The sequence below is a fragment of the Lissotriton helveticus genome, chromosome 7, assembly GCF_964261635.1.
Source record: "Lissotriton helveticus chromosome 7, aLisHel1.1, whole genome shotgun sequence".
NCBI classification, from domain to species: domain Eukaryota; kingdom Metazoa; phylum Chordata; class Amphibia; order Caudata; family Salamandridae; genus Lissotriton; species Lissotriton helveticus.
In genome coordinates, this window is record NC_136068.1 from 1,437,789,779 (window position 1) to 1,437,812,243 (window position 22,465).

Genomic DNA, 22,465 nt, shown 5'->3' on the forward strand with positions numbered 1-22,465 from the left:
AAGTAGTCTGAATCTTGCATATGTGGAACTCTCATAGTGCCGCCTTGATGTTGATGCAATCTTTGAAGTCAACATGCCAGTCTTCTTCAATGCGGAGTCAGCCCTCGACAGCGAGCAGTGTCACTGACCCTACCTTCAATGTCATGGATCTCAACTCTAAAATGGTGCGTCCACATTTTCCCTTTGGGATCTTTCCTTGGATCTTCCTCACAAGGGGGTCTTGGAAATGGTTGAAGGAGCTGTGGCAGATGAAGCCCCCTCTCCATATCCCTCACACGTCCTGGACGCTACTTCGTAATGCCTGTGCTTGTTTTCCTGCAGTCCCTACGATCTTTTCCCTGTCCTTCAGAGTCCTCCATGACATATGTTGACAAAATTGGCAGGAGTCTGGGTGAACGAAAAGTGGAAAGACACACAATAAAGTCAGCGTGAGAATACTTCACAAAGATGGAAGGCATTTTGTGAAGAAAACATACTTTATCTGCCAGAAAACAGAAAAAGTACATTTGGTCCCTAAAGACATTTAGTAAAGATATTTTTTAAAGGTTTGGAAAGGTTTTCAAAAAGAAAAAACCTTAAAAGGTCAAGGTCGGTGCTCTAGATCTGGTCATCAAGAGCTAATAAAAGGATTGGCTCCCCTGCCACTGGCAGGACATGATAGTATGTGGTGACATCCTATTCCTTAAAGGAGAAGTGTTAATTTTCCCAGCCTTTCCAGACTACATTGTCTCCATCGCCTCTCTCCCTTCCCTTAAAAAGTTTTGTGACTCTTTTTGTTTGTGACTATGTTAATGATAGTGACACTTTGTCTGCATTTTAGTGTGCTTTTCTTTTTTTAACAGAAATTAGGCAAAAATTGGGCAACATAGCTGTCTACATTGAAACATTTATTTTTATTTAAACAAAAAAAAAGCATATTTAGGGAACAATAACTATATTTAGGGAAAAGTGTTATTTGATTTCACGAGTAGGGAGGTACAGTTCAGTGCTTCTGACTGTAATGAAGATTCCCCTGGAGGAGAAGTGGATGTTTCTTTGAACATAGTCACAAATCTACTCAAATAAATGCAATCTCTGAGCTGTTCTCTTTGGGCCTACCTAGGCATGGAAGCACTGCCAGACCATATCAGCTGTGGCAGTTTAAGAAACACAGATGGAGGTGAAGACACTTGAGTGGTTGTTGCTAATTTACAAAACGTTCTTGCAAATGTAATCCAAACAATTGTTCAGGTGTTAACATTTTAGAACAGGCTAATAATTATCACTAAGCTTATTGTGCATTATTTTGCATGCTGCCTTTCTATGGTTTACGTTCCGAATTTGGTGAGGAAACTACTGCAGATGTAAACACATTTGTGTGTATTAATAAAATGTATTATTGAGTGCTTAGTAACACATCATTCAATAAAAGTTGAATTTGCCAAGGACAGAAAACAAGGGAGTAAGACAATGTGATAAATAACTACAATTATATGACTTGGGGTTAATTGGCAGAAGCACTACAAACAATAGTACATGTATACAACAGGGCGAGGTTATAAGTGAATTAATGGGAAATATATCTTCAGCAAAAATAAATTGTTTTATCCTACAAAAAATTAACAACTTGACGTGTATGTAACAATGAGAAGTTGACCAACAATTCAGCCCAGGGTTAATGCTACATGTTCTAATATATTGGTTGCATTTTACAAAATGTGCATTTCACAACTTTTTTAAATAAATAAAACATGTAAATGTTTTTATAGTCTTCTTATAGAAGTGCTACTAACTGTTGATGCAGCTCCCCTTGAATACATCCCGTAACTACAAATCAAGTGAAAGCACATAAGACAAATGTGATTGCTGTCAACAAATCTAATCCTCTTTAAAAACTTAACCCAACCATTATTGTTTTTTCCAGGGACACGTCCAGCATGTTTTATGCAACTGAGGTACTCCAATCTATGTTGGTGGCATCTCAGTGTCAGAAAATTGCTTATGCCATCCATCACAGAATCTTTAAGTAGCAAGCACTTTTACTCTTTGTTTAGGAAACCCCTATTTGCTTCCACATGAACAAATAGACTGGTAAATCTCTTTAGAAAAACCTTATGATCGTGTTGTGGTCGGTATGTCTCAGTAGCTCTAAATTGTACGAGAGGAGTACAACATTAGGGAGAAGATTTGGGAGTGGAAAACCAACACCCCTAAAAAATACATAAAAATGCACTCAGAATATAAACATAAGAAAATAATAACTATGTACATCAGAAGTCATAATTTATCAGCACTGGGGAAGACAGAGTTCAGAAGCTGTGCCTGGAACGTTCAGTAGGTCTGACAGTAAATGAGTAGCTAGTTGTGGGGATTGGTCTGGACCTTGACATTAACACAGAAGGAGACGCACGAGACTGGTGAGCAGGAATGTATGTGGTGGGCTTCGCCATCTGTGATAAGTGGCCAGTGGGCAATGAAGAAGGAATGTAAAAGAGGGGAGACTTGCTCTCCTCCCCCTGAGAAGAAGCCGCGGTTGTCTGTCGGTCACTTAACAAGGAGGCTTGTACTAGATTGTGGTTCAGATAATCCAAGCGGTTGATAATCTCCTGCTGTTGCATCTGGATGGAGCTCAGGAGGCGGATCATTTCGGTTTGTTCTGTGGGAAGCAAAAAAAGACACAAATTATTAATTTCTAGGAAGATAAATTTGGGATATTTAAGATGCAAAATGACAAGGACATACATATAACAGTTGAAATGTTCCAATTCCCAACACAGGGTAAACTGAAAGCAAAGCATTGCATGCTGCTAAAAATATGTTTCACTATCATTTGTGGTGAAAGCCAATCGGAAGGAGGACGATCGCACTCCTGTTTATACTGGATAATTCAAAAGTTTGTGGGTGCTAGTTGGTTAACCCTCCTGAGTATGAGGGTAAATGAATGAATGAAACAAGCGCTATACCTCGTGAGGGGAGCGTCTCCAAGTTGCACTCCAAAAGTAAAATTTCAAAAACTTTTTATTGAAGTTTATTTATAAGTTTTTCATAAGTTCTTATTAATTCATTTCATCATGATACTATTGTTTTCATAGAATGCATCACGTTTGTAATTCTGTATTCATTTCTGCCTAATGCATTTCGGGCTTAACCCATCATCAGGGTTTTTTTCTGAAAATATAAATTATGACATTCAATCAGGTACAGGAAAAATCGCTGTGATTTTTCAACACAACTAGTCAATTGCGTGCCAGAAAACAGTTGTTAAATCAGTGGCTGAATGAATTAGCATGCCATATGTGAAAATCATCATCAGATGGTGAAGGTACACATGCTTCAAACATGTCTATTCGAATGCGTGTTACACATTCAACATGAGGATAGGGTCAATGACATGAGACGAGCTGGGCGTGTGAAAGCTGTGTTAAGAAAGTGGTGAATGTGCCGTGAAGTTTAGAAATTGGTTAGGATAGTGAGGCGTCTTGGTGATTAAGGAAGGTGCCAGATACAAGTTTTACGAATCCCAACGTGCTGTCGACGGGAAGGGATCGTTTCAATGCACCGCGAATGCTTTATCAGAAATATAATGCATGCGTCTAAGAAAAAGCTCTGTAACCGTGCAATTAACGGTAACTGCCGAGTGAAAAATGCATTATAGTGCCACTCACGAAATATCAAAAAAGGCTTAGACTTATGCTGTCTGTAACAGTAACGTGAGTGTTCGTACAGAAACCTGAAAAATAAATTAATATCTTTCAGAACTTATCAAATGTTTCAAAATTATCGGGGTTATTCGGTGAAATAATGGTAAAATCATGGTAGTTGATTTCGGGATCTCAGCGTCATATAATGTAAATAAGGTGGTAACTTGTAAACGGTGGACAATCGTTACTCACTATTCTATTCCACCTTATGGGTAGTGTTAGCGAATATTGTTGCACTCACCGATGTAATGTGGAATGCATCACGACCAACTACGACGACACCCTCACCGCCGCCGAGCACCTTCACTTCCAGATACACACCGACCCCAAGACCACCCTCAGGGGTACTCTCATCTACAGACCCCCGGGACCACGCACCCAATTCAGCGAAACCATCGCAGACTTCATCAGCTAGCACGACCTAACCTCCTCAGACTACATCCTCCTAGGGGACCTCACCTTCCACCTGGAGAACAACAATGAGAGCAACACCGCAGCCCTACTGGACAACCTCGCCAACCTCGGACTCAAGCAACTGATGAACACCCCCACCCACTACGCCGGCCACACGCTAGACCCCATCTTCTCCTCGAGCAAGCACATCTCCTTCAGCCACGCCACCGGACTACACTGGACAGACCACAGCTGCGTCCACTTCAACTTCGAGAGAACCACGACCCACCACCACCCGCAACAAGTTCCCCGCAGAAGCTGGAGCAAGATCACCACCAACCAGCTCACCAACTCCCTCAGCCAGAACCCTCCCACCAACACGAAGGACCCCAACGAAGCAGCCCGCAACCTCACTCAGTGGCTCACCAACTGCGCTGATGACCTCGCACCGCTGAAGAACCCTCCCAGCAGACCCGGCAGCAAGAGGGCCTCGTGGTTCACCAACGACCTCATAAAATCCAAGAAAACCTGCCGCACCCTCGAGAAAGCATGGCGCCACGACCAGACAACAGAAAACATGTCAGCCCTCAAGGACGCCACCCGCAAACACCACCAGCTGATCCGCACCACCAAGAGGACAACATTCAAAGAACGATTGGACAACAACACCCACAACAGCAAGGAACTCTTCAGCATCGTTAACACCTTCAATGCTACAGGGTATTTTTCTCCTGTGCTGCATTCCCAGATTTACCATTGTTCATGACAAGGTCAGCTCGTCATAAGCACAGCTCCAGTGGTACTGCATGACGAGCTGACCTTGTCATTAGCATAGAAGGGGTTAAAGAGCTCTGCAACCCTAGCACCGTAAACAACGACATCACACCCTCGCAAGACCTCTGCGACTCACTCGCCTCGTTCTTTCACCACAAGATCGCCGACATACACAACAGCTTGGGCGAACAGTCCACGCACCCAACCACCGAACCAGCGCCCCCCACCACCACCCTCTGCGCCTGGACCCCGGTCAGCACCGAAGACACCACCCGCATGATGAACACCATCCACTCCGGCTCCCCAACCGACCCCTGTCCACACCACATCTTCAACAAAGCAGACACCATCCTCGCACTCCATCTCCGGGACATCATTAACTGCTCATTCGCATCCGCCACCTTCCCGGAGAGATGGAAACATGCCGAGCTCAGCGCCCTCCTGAAGAAACCCACCGCGGATCCCACGGACCTCAAGAACTTCCGCCCCATCTCGCTCCTGCCTTTTCCTGCCAAAGTCATCGAGAAGACCGTCAACAAACAACTCTCCGCCTTCCTCGAGACAAACGGATCCCTCGACCCCTCGCAGTCCGGCTTCCGAGCAAACCACAGCACCGAGACCGCCCTCATCGCAGCTACCGACGACATCAGGGCCCTGCTCGACAAAGGGGAAACAGCCGCCCTCATCCTCCTAGACCTCTCTGCAGCCTTCGACACCGTATGCCACCGCACCCTAGTACAGCGCCTCAGCAACACCGGAAACCAAGGAACGGCCTTGGAGTGGATCATCTCGTTCCTCGCCAGAAGAACCCAGAGAGTCCGCCTCCCCCCGTTCCGTTCCGCGGCCACCGAAGTCATCTGCGGCGTTCCGAAAGGATCCTCGCTCAGCCCCACCCTCTTCAACGTCTACATGAGCCCCATTGCAGCCATCGCACGCCAACACAACCTCAACATCATCTCCTACGCTGACGACACCCAGCTGATACTTTCCCTCACCAACGACCCCACCACTGCCAGAACCAGCCTCCAGGAAGGAATGAAAGACGTCGCGGAATGGATGAAGCTCAGCCGTCTGAAACTGAACTCAGACAAGACGGAAGTCCTCATCCTGGGACCTTCCCCCTCTGCCAGGGACGACTCCTGGTGGTCCCCGGCCCTGGGCTCTGCCCCCAAGCCAACGGACCATGCACGCAACCTGGGCTTCATCCTGGACTCCTTGCTCACAATGACCAAACAAGTCAACGCCATCTCGTCATCCTGTTTCAACACCCTGCGCATGCTCCGTAAGATCTTCCGGTGGATCCCCACCGAAACCAGGAAGACGGTCACCCAGGCCCTCGTCACCAGCCGCCTGGACTACGGGAACACCCTCTATGCGGGAACCACAGCCAAACTCCAGAAAAGACTCCAGCGCATACAGAATACTTCTGCACGACTCATCCTGGACATCCCCCGCCACGACCACATCTCTGCCCATCTGAGAGACCTGCACTGGCTCCCCGTCAGCAAGAGGATCACGTTCAGGCTCCTCACCCACGCACACAAGGCTCTCCACGACACGGGCCCCAAATACCTCAACAGCCGCCTCACATTCTACACACCCACCCGCCAGCTTCGATCCGCCAGCCTCGCCCTCGCCTCCGTCCCACGAATCCGCAGAACCACTGCTGGAGGAAGATCCTTCTCCTACCTGGCGGCCAAGACATGGAACTCCCTCCCCACCCACCTTCGGCTAACCCAGGACCATCTCTCCTTCAGGAAGCAACTCAAGACCTGGCTGTTCGAGCAGTAGCGTCTCCCCCTCCTCCCAGCGCCTTGAGACCCTAGCGGGTGAGTAGCGCGCTTTACAAATTTTACTGATTGATTGATTGATTGATTGTATTTAAAAGTGGATAAAGAAACTGTGCCGCTACTAGACGCTGGTTTATGTCGGGGGCGAACCCGGAAGTGTTAGTCATGTGCTCAGATGACAAACGTGAACGACATAGTGAAAGGACTTATGTGCATACTTATGAATAACCGGAAGAAGTGAAACGGAGTGAGCGTCCGTGAAAAAAATAAGTATAAAATAAAGATGAATACATTGTATACAACATTATCAATGTTTCCACATAACACTTTGTCTAAAATAATATAACTGTATGAAGAATGTGATAAGCCTGCAGGTGCTTAGCACGTGCATGGTTGAATTCAGTATCTGCATTCCTTCAAAAAATAAAAAGGTTAAAAAAACGTGTCCATCAGTTTTAAAGGTGAGTCCACGGGTTCTAATATGGTGAAATGTGCTATAGAAAGCAACTGAAATCTAGATGTTCATTGAGACCTTTAGGTTGCATGGTACTAAGATGACAAATATTGCGAATTGTCTCTCCCTTGAAGAACTGGTACACATTCTAGGATACAAAAACAAAGTTCACTGGGATTGTGGTTATAGGAATTGAAATGCGTTGCAACTGTGGATTTAGTGTTCTACATGCGAATGTAGCTTTTATGTTCAATTACTCACGTTTTGAGTTTTCGTTGTGTCTTCCCCACTTAAGCCAGTCCGCATGGACCTTTTAACATATATATAAGGTTACTGCTGACACATGTACCTGATACTTCCAGTTTGAAAGGGTTGCCTTTAGAGGGGTGTAATATTTAATTTCCCTTGATTATTGCATTGCAGTTTCTACAATTGTGGCATGGAAGAGTTCTCCGGTGATTACTCTCTGTATTTCTTTCTTTGTATTTAAGTAGTTCCTTGTAGTTACGCGTGTGCTGATACGCAAATCTGGGTTGTTGAGAGAAAAATCCCTTGAATTCATCTTCTAGCGTAAGTAAAGACCAATGTCTGATTACCGCCTTTTTGATTCTGTGGCTCCGAGTTGAACATTTTGACACAAATACGGATCGTTGTTCATCATTCTTTTGTTTATGTGTGAGTAACTCACTTTCTTCCTTGTTTTGAACTTTCATCATAGCTTCTTGTAAAATGATGTTGGGGGTATCGTCTTTGCTTACATTTTTCAATGGTTGTAATCTTTTTTTCTGTATAAGCTTCCTCAGTTGATGCTTTTCTTCTTATACGGAGTAAATGTAAAAACGGTAAATGCTTTTACAATGAGGGCTGATGAAAACTGGTCAAATGTAAGAGATTGTTTCTGTCAGTAGATTTTGTGTGTACTTTAGTTGTTAATCTTCCTTCTTGATTTAATATCAGTACATCCAAAAAGGCAATTTCGTGCCTGTGAATGGTAGATGTAAAACTGATTCTCTCATTTACTTCATTCAATTTGTCGATGTTAGTATGTTTAAAAAAAATAATTGTATAGAACATATACCTGGTTGTAAAATGTTTAAGCGGATTGCCTCTTGCGGTTGTCACTTGACTGGAAAAGGGTGGACCAGAAGTTTGTGATTCGCAGTGAACTGAAAGGAGCTGTAGCAAGTGTGGAAAATGTTATTCTTTGGCGTAATGAAGTACTGAGTGAAGTTGAAATGGCTGATGTTATGAAAAATGATGGTGTCCTGGGAAACGTGATAGAGATGATACGGAAATGTGTAAGTAGAGAGAGTACTCTGCCATTGGTCCAACAGCCTTATGGTAAAGTCATAGATGAGCTTTCCGAATTTGTGGGGATGACGGTGATGAGTGAAAACAGTATTGTTCCTCCCAGTGAAGTACACAAGAGGCATAGACATAGACATAGGCATAGACATAGCTCATAAGGGGCATTTGGGATAGACAGTCCCAAAGAAAAGTCACAAAGAAAAGGTTGAGAAAGGAGTTTTGGTGGCTAGCAGTGGACAGTGACATTGTTGAATGGGTAGAACGGGGCTCATAATGCAAGGAAATTGAGAAGATGTTTAGGGTTGGTGCACAATCTGATTTATGCAGAATCCACAATCCTGGGAGTTCATGGCACAATGTGTGCATGGACTTCATTGGCCCTATGCCAAGGCTTGGACGTGTCAGAAGATTTGTAATGGTTATGGTGGATGTCCATTCTAGGTGGTTGGTAGAGACATTTATGTCTGAAATTACTACATGGTAAACTATTGGGGTACTACGCAAGGTTTTCAAAGAGGAATGTTTTCCTGTGGTACTCTTCACTCTTTACTGACAATGGTACTTAACGTCAGGAGAGATGAAAGACTATTCCCTATCATTGGTGTGAGGCATTTGCAGACTTTACAATCCTTGGAATTGTGGAGAGAGCGAACCACATGATTAAAGGAGCTTTACAAATGGCAGAAGCTAACAAATTGGATGTGGAGGATATGATTTCAGATCTTGTTTGGGCTTATTGCACAACAGAAAACTCTGCAACAGGTGAAGTTCCTTTTTGTATGATGAGAGGAAGGAAACCTATTCCCAACCTCTGCTCTTCATACATATGAGATTTGATTGAAGGATGGGGTGCAGGGTCTAGCAGTTTCCAATCGGATGTCATTGGCAGTACAAGAATCGCGCCCGGTGATTGGGTGAAAATTAAGTACGGGCAAGAAAAAAAAGGTTTTAGTAATTTTCACTGGAATGTTGAGGTGAATACTGTTTACAGGTGTTATGTTGTCTTAACTAATGGTGAACGTTGGAAGGAGAGTAGCCAAGTATAGTACACAAGGGACTGTTAGGTGTTGCGATGAAAGTTAAGGATGTAGTGGCTTTATGCTCATGAAGGATGAAGAAGTGGTGAACTTGAATTGTACTGGTATGAAAGGTGGCAATCGCGCTGGGAGTGGTGATGGCGCCAGGCCAAGTGCTGATTCTGGTGCTGGCAGTAGGAGCTGGAGTGGGATCAGTAGGATTCCCAGGCCAAGGAGACCACCTTTCTGCCTGCAAGACTTTGTTTGATGAATGTTACTGCATTGCTCAAAGGATTTGTTGATGTGTAAGTTTGCACATTTTTTTCATATGCTAATCTTTAGCTTCTCTTTCAATTGTGTTTTCCTTCTTTTACAGGGTAAGCACTTGCCGTTTGGCAATACAGTGTATTGTTTAGGTCATGAGATGTTTAATTATATCTTGTATTTATTTGTTTTACCAACAACAATCCTTTTCTTTTCATTCAACACTGTTACAGTGTTCTTATTTGTAATAATAATGTAAGGGGATGTGTTGTAATGTAATTGATAGAGCAAGATTTCGCATCGCGACTTGCTCGAGTCAAGAACCTCGAAATCTGTTATAATCCTGTAATCCAAATTGTACGTTTTACTAATTTTATGTATTTTTGAATGTGCGTGTGTATCCTAGTGATGCTTGCCTATGTGTTCTACTAATACGATTAACCCTCGTCCTTAAAAATGGCCGCTGTTTTAGAATCTGCTTCTGCGCATGCGTTAGTCACACTCACGTGACTCTACGTAATTGGAGTTCTGGAGGGAAAGGGTGCGCATGCGTAATAGCCATAAGATGGCAGCTTAATGTAATAACGTGGTGAAGCTCGTGCAGTTGCTCTCGTGTTATTGTGTGTTGCTCTAACCTATGACGGCATAGAATATTTTTATAATGATAAACCTGAAGTGTGAAATCATGACATGAAATACATTCATTTATTTTCTATGTTTTAATTTGTTTTCGCTTACTTTTCATGTATCGCGGGAAATGGGGGTCTGAATGTACTGAGAGCCATCTTGAAGGTCCCTTTCGCGCATGCTCGCGCCGCCAAGGAAGAAATAACCTTGGACAGTGGAACTCAGCCAGCTGGCAGCCACAGTCAAGATGCTCATGAGAAAGCCACCTCTGACCCAGCAAGATGGAATTAACTGTTCTGAAACTGTTACAATGATATTATTCTATTGTATTCTGTGTATTCTCTCATGGGAACCCCAATCTTGCTGGGCGGTACCCAAAAATGTAGATTAGGCCTTAGAAAAGTCTGTTCTGATTGGTGTGTTAACCCATCCTACCTTAGGACCAATCGAAATTGGGGATTCTGACACTTTGCAACATTTGGGGGTGGTACACTGACCCAAAAACAGTATAACTACCCTAGGTTCACCTACGGAATTTGTCCGACTTGTCCGAATAGCTGACCTGTCACTGACCCAACGCACTCAATAGGTGACTAAATACAGAGCGCTGCGGAGCACTCTGTCCGAATTTGACCATAGACTCAAAGGTTTTACTAAACCTTAAGTGCTGGCGGAGCACTTTGCTGGGGAGTTCGCTAACCCAATCGGGGTTCTGACTGATAGCTGCAGAGAGGGTGGAGCGCAGGCGTTGCTTCCAAACTGTGGGTGCTGGTCGTGTCCTGGTGGTCCTGTCCTGATCCTAATCTGGTGGTCCTGTCCTGTCCTGGGGTGTCCAGTCTGCACCTGCTGTCCCGTTGATGTCTGTCCTTCCTGGGGGTATTTCCTGCCCTTAACTGACCCGTGGCCAGGGTTGGTTTTCACACCAGACTAGGTACATATCTTGCCGAAAACTCTAAAACTGCACCTTTCTATTTTCTGTCTTTGCTTCAATAAAGACATACCTTTGCACATGATAATTTTCCATGCTTTCCGCAACCATTGCATATCCTAAAGTCATTTTGCATTTAATTTCATAGCGTGTTCCTATGTTACCCTACCTTTTAGAAATCATTTTCTCCATTGCAGTTTGCAATTTTCTGATGTGGTCTATAATTTTCTCATATAAAACTGACTGAAGTCAATTTCTAGAGTTATAGCGTATTCCACCTTTCGCTCTTATTATAGTTGTTTAGGATTCCTAATTTCCCATTCATATTCATGCCCTGTAGTATAAATATATACTAGCTTAAACTTGCCCCTTTAAAGATGTCTATTCTTAAGTTCCCCTTTTAGCATATTTCCTGTTGCACTATCATTTAGAAAACCTAAATGTTTACCCTTACTTTGTTCCTTTATGGATATGTGATTTTCGTCATCTTGATTATTGACTGCCTCTTAACTGTGAACCTTATATTTTCCGAAACTGAGTTTTAGATAAAATTCTTAAAACTTCCCGGTTGTCCGTGGTTACTTGATGAATATCAAAGTTATTAAAATTGGGTTTTGTATTTTGCTGCCTTTCCTTTTACAGCTAGCTCCCTGACCCATCGTGGTCATAGGTACCCGTAACGGTGGATGGTAAGTCGGGTACACTGGAAATAATCGAAAGGGACTCAATGATTATTGGTAGTGGATTGTAAGGTCATCTGATCAATGCATATGGTGAATTGAAGTATATGGGCCCGAAACCTAAGTGGTGTAATTATTGGTCGGGTGACCTGCGATCTCTATCAGTAATTTTCTGGTAGCAGAGGATGGTTAGGGAATAGTTAAAGGTTAGGTAGGACTAGTTAGATTAGCCAAGTTGGATGCTGCTAGGTAGGGAATCTTAATTGCTGCTACGAGAGTAGGCAGTTCAAGGGAATTGATCACTCACTTGAAATGTTTCCTTTGAAAAAATTATGAAATGTTTTAAAATTGTTATTCTTGTTATTATACTGTTATATGTATTAATCCATTCGTTTGTAAAACGTTATATGTGTTGTCGGAATCCCCGGGGAAAAGAATAGCGAGTGGTGAATAGAATCCACTTGCTTCGAGGTCACTGGCTTTCAAGGAAAGTTGGTGCAGGTTAGGCAGAACTGGAAGCACTAACTAGGGTTTCTGAATGTATGATTGAATAAATGTTAGCAACGAGGTTCATTGGCAAAATTCCTATTGTGGCATAACCTAGTGAGGGTCACACCGGAAGAGTAGCAGGTTCATCGAAGCTTGGGTGAAAGCAAAGGGGTTCGCTGGTGAAACTTTAGACTCGGATATATCCCGGAAAGGTGGATGAGTCTAGGGAAGTAACAGGTTCTCTAAAGCTTGAGTGAAGGGTAGGCAGAAGAGATCTACTCGTAGTATATGAAAAGTAAATGGAAGTAGTTTACTTGCAGTGAAACAAACTCTTTCCTGTCTAGACACTTGAGCACAGTGGCGAATGTGTATTCGTTGTTAAATATCCAAGCACTAGCACTTTAGAAAGAAAGAAAGTTTACGTTACCTTGTAAAGGAGGGAGTCAGTTGCGAGGCTGCTCTGACATCACTCTGAGCCGCGTTGGGATTGGTAGACGCAGCAGGTGTGTAGCGGAGCTGGAATTGAAAAGGAGGGGTGAGTGCCGAAGCGTGAGAACTGTCTCGCGAAAGGGCCGCGCACCCATTGGTCGAAAATATTTGAACTCGTGCATTTCATTGGCCGCACGAAAATAAAAGACGCACTTAGATTGGAAGTGATTTTGTAAACAAAGTCACTCGTTGAAATCGTATGTGGCATTCGTATAGACCACATACTCGACCCGATCCACGGCATATGGAATTTGAGAACGATCAGTGGAAAGGTGTTAAAAACAACATTATGTACGGAAATAAGAGAAAATTGTCCCTTGTAAATAAGGTAAAGAATTTTTTCAAAAAAGACAAGCCGATTAAAACTAGAGAAGGTGTTGTCATTCCGCCACCCAACACTCCCGCATCTTTCATGATGTTCGATAAAGGGTACAACACATGTGTATGGTTGGAAAACTGGGCGGAATACACGAAAGATGACGGAGTATTGGCTTTTCCGTTAGACGGAACATTCAACAGCAGGATTCTATTCAATCTGAGAACCCAAATGAATGATTTACATCCCAGACCTAGATTAACGCAGTACGAAGCACTAGAGGAATGGGAAATCGAGGCTTTTGAAAGGGATAAGCCTAGAATGGATAAAGGGTTGACTAAATTTTATCCAAAGCTGAAGCAGGAAGCCCGAGCCAAAAAGATGAAACAGTGGAGACAGAATACGATTGTAGAAGGACTGTTTCCAATGATGCCAGCATGTGGGCCTCCTGGGGGGGAGAAGAAAACAGAAAAATGTAAACATTGGGTGCCCATTGGGGAATCGGATGATGAATTGTTAGATGACATATTTACAAGAAGCCCACCTCCTTATAATGAAGAACGTCGACCTTCTAGTGAAGGGGAAATTTTCCGAAGACCTCCTCCCCCGGAGGAGGCCAGATCTGCCAGTGCAGGAGGGGGTTGCATCATACCTCCCTACCCCGAGAGTCTAGGTCCTGTAGAGAAGAGGGATATTTATCCAAGGATACCAGTTAGTGGGGAGGCAAGATACTCCCGTGAAAGAGACTTTTGCTCTCGACCTCCCTACGGAGGTGAAGCGAGACCCTCAGGTTCAGGAATGCCGTTCTTACAACCTCTATATGAGGAGGAACCAAGATCCCTAGGCACAGGAAGTTTGTTCCCAAGACCTAATTATGGCGAAGGACCTAGTGAAACACATCCCACTGCCCCAAGTTATGCTCCCACTCTGACCCCGCAGGTGTTACATGACAAAACCTTAGAGAGAATATTGGAAGAAAAGGAGCGGGAGGTTCTAGCAAAGCAGAGAGCTGAGATAATTCAGAAAATCTCCCAGTTAAATACCAGTCCTGAAGCCTTGACAATCCCAGTAACTATCGGACCGGTGGTTCCGTTGTATGGGGACCGTCAAGGGAGTCCGAAAACTCCAGTCATTACTCCCGTCATAGCACAGCCAAGACCAGAGCCCTTAATTGTAGATGAACAGACGAGTGAGTGCGAATCTAAAGTCTCACTATTGGATCTGCCCATTAGAAATACAGGGAAAAGGATGCAGAAAAGACATAATCCTTTCAACACGAGGGAGATTCAAATGGAATCGACTTCGGGTACTAAGAGTGTCACGTTGGTGACTCCTGAGGAAATCGAAAGATGGAGTCAAGAATTAGAGAAACAAACTCCACAGACGAAACCTTTAGATCTCTACAAATTGAGAGTAGAAATAGAAGAGCTAATGGCAGGAAATGTAGGATTAGATAGATTAAATACCTACTCTGAAGAAGAGCTGCTGTTTATTTGCAAAAGTCTTACCCGAAATGCCCGAGTACTCCATGAAAAATTGACAGACACGGCTGCGAGCATGGGAATAGATATTTCAAAATCGAAACCTTTGCAGAAACCCTACAGAGCAGACTTTTCAGACAAAGATTTAGAAAACCTGAATGTGTCAGGAAAGAAAGTACAGGTCAAAGAACTATTGACAGTGTTGCAGAAATGGGGAGATGTAGAGAGATGGAAAGCCAGATGGGCTAGGAAAAAAGATGAGGCCAGGTCTAAGCAGGTAACTCCCGAATTCGTTCTAAAGGAAGCTGACAAGCCAGAACAGTTATGCCCTATGCGCGAAGTGCCAGGTGGAAAATATGTGCATGTTCCATGGTCCAGACAGGATATTGTGTCCTTTACTAATGACTTCCCGAAATTAAGAGAGAAGCCTGTGGATTGGTACCGGCAGGTAGAAAGATTTGTAAAAGTGCAGAAATGCTTGTGGAAGGACCTGGATGGGTTCTTCGACATTGTGGTCCCTGTAGATCTGTGGACTGAGTGTAAAATAGCCATAGCTTGGCCTAGTGAGGAATACCCGAGGGACTCTAGAACAGGAGAACCCTCTAAGGAAGTGATGAAAAAATATGATCAGGTAATTCAGCATCTGAAGCTAAAAGTGCCCGCAAAGGAAACTGATTGGACTAAGATAGATAGAACCACGCAGTAAAGGGACGAGACTGTGCATTCCTTTTATGAAAGACTGTTGCAGGTGTTCAAAACATACAGTGGTATAGATAACATCGAAATGAAGGACGTGACGCATTTTATTTACAGGTTTGTAAACGGTTTAAGACCCGAAATTTGCCAGTGGATAAAAGATAACAAAATCTGTTGGCAGTCCAAGAAAATGGACGAGGTCCTACGGTACGCAAAGTACTGTGAGGACGAGATGGCAGAAAAGAAAAAGGCGTTGAAGGAAAAGGTGATGTGGGCACAAGTAAAGCTCGCAGAACAACAAGAAAAGCAATTGAATAAGTTAAATAAGGCTACTCAGAACCAAGGCCCTGGGGGTGGGGGTGGAGGAAAGCCCCGAGCGAAAATGAGCAGAGAAGAAGCCAAAAAGAAATTTCCCTGCCATCAGTGCGGGGAAATTGGACATTGGCGAGACGAGTGTCCATATTTACAGCATGATAATTCCCAAAACCCTGATTTAATTCCACAGACGCAGAATGAAAAGCCAAGAAAGACCCAGCAGCAGGTAAAAACGATCCAAGTACCCCGAGCGCCAAAGCCAACTTTTAAGGGAAAATCACCGCAGGGTGATGACGTAGAGATCTGGGGGGGCAATGAGAACAGAAATGCAGCAACTTCGCAGTATTTACTAAATGACACTTTTTTCTGTGACGATCAGTACTGACGGGGCCTGAGAGGGGAGGACAAGGAGTGTGTACTTGGCGCCTCCTTGCCGGTAGACCAGTCAGGGCCATACATTGAAGGAAAGGTTGATGGAAATGATGTCACCTTTCTGTTGGACACTGGTGCTACCCGTTCTACTGTGAGAACAGCGGACGTTCCAAACCTACCCCTCTCAGGAGAAGCAATCCAGGTAGTAGGGGTGTCTAATCAATTGATTAGTACCCCCATTACAGAACCCATGGAGATTTCAATAGGGAACTTTAAAGAAATGCACAGATTTGTCGTCTGTGACACCAGCCCAGTGAACTTACTGGGACGTGATTTGCTGTGCAAAATGAACTGCACTATCTTTTGCACACCAAAGGGCGTCGAAATTCAAACCCCAGATGAAGATGGTATTTACAAGCTAATGTTAATCAGACCTGACTCAGAAATTAAACGTATGACTATACAGGACTTACCTGAAGAACTTCAACAGACAGTGAAATCAGAAGTATGGGACTTTACAGGAAAGGATGTGGGATTAATGGCCAATGTAGACCCAATACAAATAGCCATGAAAGAAAATGCAGTTTACCCCAACACTAAGCCTTACAAAATGAGTGCCGAAGTAAGAGCAGGAGTTGCCATTGAAATACAGAAATTGCTAGAAGCAAACATCATACAAGAAGTGATGAGTAGTCCATGTAACTCACCCATAATTGGAATCAAGAAACCTAGTGGCAAGTACAGAGTAGTGCAAGACCTGAGAAAGGTAAACAAGATCGTGGTTCCTTGCTGTCCTATTGTCCCGAACCCCGCAGTGATCCTGTATCAGATTCCCTGGGATACTGAGTGGTTCACTGTGATAGACCTATGTCACGCATTCTTTTCGATCCCATTGCATCCAGACAGCAAATTTCTTTTCTCCTTTGCTTTCAACAGTCACGTGTATGTTTGGAAAAGTGTCCCCCAGGGGTACACAGAAAGCCCCTCTATCTTTAATCAGATCTTGAAAAAATGCCTTGAAACTTTAGTCTTACCTGGAAAGTCTGTTTTGGTGCAATATATCGGCGACCTCTTGGTGGCGTCCAAAAGTCATAGGGACTGTGTAATTGACACCATTGCTCTACTGAACCACCTAGGTGAGAAGGGACATAAAGTGGCCCCTGAGAAATTGCAGTTCTGTTCAAAATCAGTGAAATATCTGGGGCACCAGATAGAAAAAGGCGTCAGAAAAGTCACCTCAGAGAGAGTCAGAATAATTCAAAATATGCAGTTACCCCGTACTCAGAAAGAAATCAGAATGTTCCTTGGAGTTGTAGGATACTGCAGGCAATGGATTGTGGGATTCGCAGTCCTAGCAAAGCCTTTGATAAAAATGACAAAGAAAGGAGCACAGGACCCTGTGGAATGGGATGATGAAAGCTTAACAGCATTCACTATTACGAGATTGTCTGTGTACAGCACCTGCTCTAGGGATGCCTGATTATTCCAAGGAGTTTGCTCTATTCTGTGACACTCGTGATAATTGTGCATTGTCAGTCCTAACACAGGAGCATGGCTTGACCAGACGACCCGTGGCATATTTTTCTGCCACTTTGGATCCAGTGGCTGCTGGATTACCTGGGTGTTTGAAAGCGGTAGCTGCCACTTGCACAAGCTTAGAGCAGAGTGAATCCATTGTCATGGGACATCCTGTAACTGTGTATGTTCCCCATGCAGTTGTAATTTTGCTGACCCGAACCAAGACTCAGTATCTCACCCCTAGTCGGCTGACTAAATACGAGAGGATTCTCGTGGGTGCTGCAAATGTGGCCATTACTCGGTGTAATATTTTGAACCCAGCCACTCTACTCCCTGACTCAATGATTATGGAAGATGGGGGAGAAAATGAGCATGACTGCATTAACCTGACAGAGTTCAGTACTAAACCCCGTCCAGACATTAAAGAAACACCCTTGCCTGTACATGATGAGGAATGGTTTGTGGATGGTTCATGCATGAGACACGAACTTGTAGGCCTAAGTGCTGCCTACGCTGTGGTTGCTTTAGACAAAGTTAAAGAAGCATCCTGTTTATTCGGAGTGAAGTCTGCACAAGTAGCCAAATTGATTGCCCTGATAAGAGCTTGTAAATTGGGAAAAGACCAAAGAATAACAGTGTATACTGACAGCCAGTACTGTTATGGGGTTGTGCATGACTTTGGCCAATTATGGCTACAAAGAGAATTCCTGACTTCATCAGGTACTCCCATTCGAAATGGAAAAGTTATACAAGACCTTCTAGAGGCAATCCAATTACCAAAAGACTTGGCAGTGGTCAAATGCGTTGCTCATAAAAAGGGCCTTGACCCTGTGTCATTGGGAAATGATTTTGCTGATCGAGTAGCAAAACAATGCGCTATGGATCGCATGTCAATAAATATCAAACTGGGTGGGATTGGAAACAGCTGCCAACTTATGGTGTTTGAAGAAGTGCCTACCTGGGATGAAGTGAGAGAATGGCAGCATGCTGTGCCCTGGGAAGAGAAAGAGAAGTGGAAGGAACTTGGTTGTCGACCAAGACGTGAGGATGGTGTCATTGTGAGCCCGGATGGTATGCCTGTGTTACCTAGACACCTGCTTGCCCCTATGGCCAGATTGATACATGAAGGATCACACATTGGTAGGGATGCCATGGTTCTGGTATTTCAACAGACCTGGTACAACCCGAAGTTCAGGAAGGTAGCAGAATCCCTTTGCCAGAGGTGCATGACGTGTCAACAGTTCAACGCTGGCAAGAGAACAGTAGTTGAACTGGGGAAGATTGGGAAGTCAGGGGGTCCCTTTGTGAGAATACAAATTGACTTCATCACCATGCCTCGTTGCGAGGGAAAAAGATATGTCCTTGTCATTGTCTGCCTATTTTCAAAATGGGTGGAAGCTTACCCTGTGCCACAGAGTGATGCCTTAACAGTAGCCAAATTGTTACTGCGAGAATTGATACCTATGTTCGGGGTTCCAGTCACTATTGAATCAGATAGAGGCGGACATTTTCAGAATGAAGTGATGGACCAACTCTGTAAAGCATTTGGAATCACACAAAAGTTGCACTGTGCACATCGTCCAGAGGCTTCTGGAGTGGTAGAGCAAATAAATGGCACTATAAAATCGAGGTTGGCCAAAATGTGTGACTCAAATGGAATGAATTGGATTACTGCCTTGCCTCTTGTTCTGATGGGACTCAGAAGTATTCCAGATCGGAGAACAGGCCTGAGCCCCCATGAAATCTTGATGGGAAGAGTGATGAGACAAGCATGGGTACCGGGAAACAAACTGTTAAGCATTACTGATGATTTGGTACTTGAGTACTGCAGGCAACTGGGTGACCAAGTGCGTTCTATCTCTCGCCAGATTGGGGAAGACGCCGTCGCCAACCCGACAACTCCAGTTCACAAATTGGTTCCTGCTGACTGGGTTAGAATCAAGAAGCACACTCGTTCGAATTGCCTTGCACCGAGGTGGGGAGAAAAACGCCAAGTAATACTGGTAACCACGATGAAGTGTGCAGGCGTTCCCAGGTGGATCCATGCCAGCCATACTCAAAAGGTAATTCCAGACAAGGAGCCTGGAGCTGAAGGTTGTCCAGCTGAGGGGTCTGCGGTCCTGAAGTAGCTGATGACGAACAGCCGAGCACCAGTCCAGCTGAGGGTCCTGCAGACGTTGGTCCGGAAGTAGCTGATGACGAGCAACCGAGCACCAGCCAAGATGATTGGATACCTATAATCGATCTCATTGAATACCCAATCAGAACAAGAGAGCGAATCTACGAAGATAGAGAGTGGGATAGAGAGGTCGAGACAGGCACAGGCGAAGACCCTCAGATTATTGAGATTCACATCAAGTCTGAGGACGAAGAAGATGGTCAGACAGGGACAGAACAGGTGATTGACACACCTCCACTAACTCCTGAAATCGAAAAGGGACAGACTACAACTAGTGTAAAAGTTCGAGCAGAAGAAAATCAAGGGATCGAAGTGCTTGAACAGGATCAGATAGAGTTAGAAGAACGTGTTCAGGACACAGAAACAGAGACATTCAAAAACCAAACACAAAATTCACCTGAACCAGGCCAGCTTAGTAACCAGGCAGAAGAAATAGATACAAGACCTGGGACTAGTCAGACAGGAAGGGAAGAAGCAGAAACAGAAGTGCCACAAACAAGTGAAAACAAAAGAGCATTAGAAGAAAACCAAATCACAGTGCCAGCCAAAAGACTTAAGAAAAAGAAAAATATCGAACCAAGATATATTAAGAGACTAAGGCTGAGAATAAAAACAGTAGAAGAGAAACTTGCTGACAGAAGAAAAAGCATACGAATAGCGGAACAAGCTGGAGAAAGCTCCAAACGAAGGAATGATCGAATAAAGAGACTGAACGAAAAATCCTGAGTGGACTTACTTGATTTTGGAAAATCTTGAGGATCTTGATATTACTGACGAAAGCGACGGGGAACCGATTGCTGTTTACTCTGCAGAAGAAGAGGACGAACCGCCGTGAAATTGCTCAGTATAAAAATACCTCAGTATAAAAATACCTGTGCAAGGCCACAAAGAGGGGTTTAAAACTTCTTCTGAGCCAAAATGTCTGATTCAAATGTGAGTGGTAGACCTAGCCGCAGTTGTTGCAAAACATGCTGCAAAGTATGTATATGTAGTATAGTTATAGTTATATTAGTTTGGATAGGCCTAACAGTTTTCATTCCTTTTATGGTAAGCAAAAGTACTAATATTGACCCTACTCAGACTACCGACACTGAAGAACTGACAACACGAAGTGTAGAAAGACGTGAAAAGGCACTTAGACAAACAAAACGAGACTTAGAAGCATCAGATGAGGAAGGACTACATTATCATGGAGTTAAGAACCAGACTCATTTAAATGTTTTCGCAAACCTGTTAGTACATTATGTAGAAACTATGGAGATAGAAGATTGCTATGTCTGCATGAAGCTACCTACTTCTGTAGCTGAAGGCATGACTTATCACCACTACCTTTGACTTACGGAATTTCCTGTAGTATTTTAGCAAGCTTATTTTACAAAAGAGGACCGTTGCAGTACTACTACTCTAACTCAGACGTGATATTTTCTGAACTTCCTATACGTGGAAATCTGAATCCTGTACATACTAAAAGTGACGTTACACGTTATATGGGAGAATACTTTCTGACTATAGGTACCATAGACCTAAATGACGCACACAGGGACAACTTGACCTGTTCATTACATGAACAAGAACAAATATTTTTGAACATGGCAGAGAAAAGAAGGGAGAGTTTCCAAAGAAAGGCAAATGACAAAAGACAGAAAACCCCTAAATGGGCTGAGGACATGGAAAGCACCTCAAATGGCGGAGCAGGGCCTGCTTTGTTGCTGGATTTCGAAAGGAAAGGGAAACTCTGTCTTCATCGCGAGAAGACTAGTTATTATAATAACATTTTCATTGGTTCCAGTCAATGTGAACACAATTACAAGGTAATTGGGGGTTGGGGTTTCAAAAATGGGTCAGAACCTGTGTTTCCTGGAATTTGTTATATATGTGGAAACAAGGCTTATTTCAAATTGCCGGATCACTGGTATGGAAGCTGCTACTTTGGCATTGTCTTCCCGAAAATATATCATGTGAATGAGATGGCTGGGAGCAACGAAAACACTAATGGCTTAGTGCGTAGCAAAAGAGAAAGCGTAGGTGAAATAATGGGTAGTATTTTTAGTGCACTGATACCTGGAGTGGGAGTGGTTCTGAACACTCACAGAATTTGCAAATTATCCACAATAGTGGATGTGTTGTCTACTGACACGGCTTATGGATTTCTATTGGTCAATACCGAAATGGTTGCGATCAGATCAATAGTTTTGCAGAACAGACTTGCGCTTGATACCTTATTAGCAAAAGAGGGCGGAGTCTGCCGGATGTTGAAGGTGCAACATTGTTGCACTTACATTCCGGACAAAAGTGTACAGCTCAAAAGATATGTGAAAAATATTACTAATTTGGAAAAGGAACTCAAACCACTCGAGGTTGACAGTGCCTGGAAGAGACTGGTTGATGGTCTCTCCAATATAGGTCATTGGTTTGCTAGCTTAGGTAAAAGCTTACTGTTTAAGGTACTGATGCCAATTGGAGTAATAGGTTTTATCCTATTTCTCATATTCGTCTTTGGCAAATGTCGCAAACACACCAAGAAGTATCAAGTGAATGCAAGGGGAGTGAAACGGAGTGCGGATGAACTTGAATTAGAAGAAATGAATAATCAGATTTACAAAAGGGTGAAAAATTCTCACCCTACCAAAAATGAGAAAGAGAAACTGAATCGCCTGTTGGAGGAGATAGAATTGTACAAAGTGTGAAAGAAAGTT

At 43.7% G+C, this 22,465-nt stretch overlaps 1 protein-coding gene across 7 annotated transcripts in view; it reads right to left on the reverse strand.

Annotated features, from left to right (window-relative positions):
• Positions 1-874: 874 nt before the first annotated feature.
• The window catches only part of LOC144770339 (uncharacterized), a 288,592-nt gene continuing 267,001 nt past the window's right edge, over positions 875-22,465 (reverse strand). For 3 of the 7 annotated variants that reach the window (XM_078654783.1, XM_078654789.1, XM_078654788.1), the window contains one exon: positions 1,353-2,635. In XM_078654783.1, coding sequence (XP_078510909.1) covers positions 2,289-2,635 — 347 coding nt within the window. In that variant the 3' untranslated portion in view covers positions 1,353-2,288. Of the gene's footprint in view, positions 2,636-22,465 lie in introns of all 7 variants that reach the window. The other 4 variants (XM_078654787.1, XM_078654785.1, XM_078654786.1 and 1 more) reach the window with 3 other exon arrangements.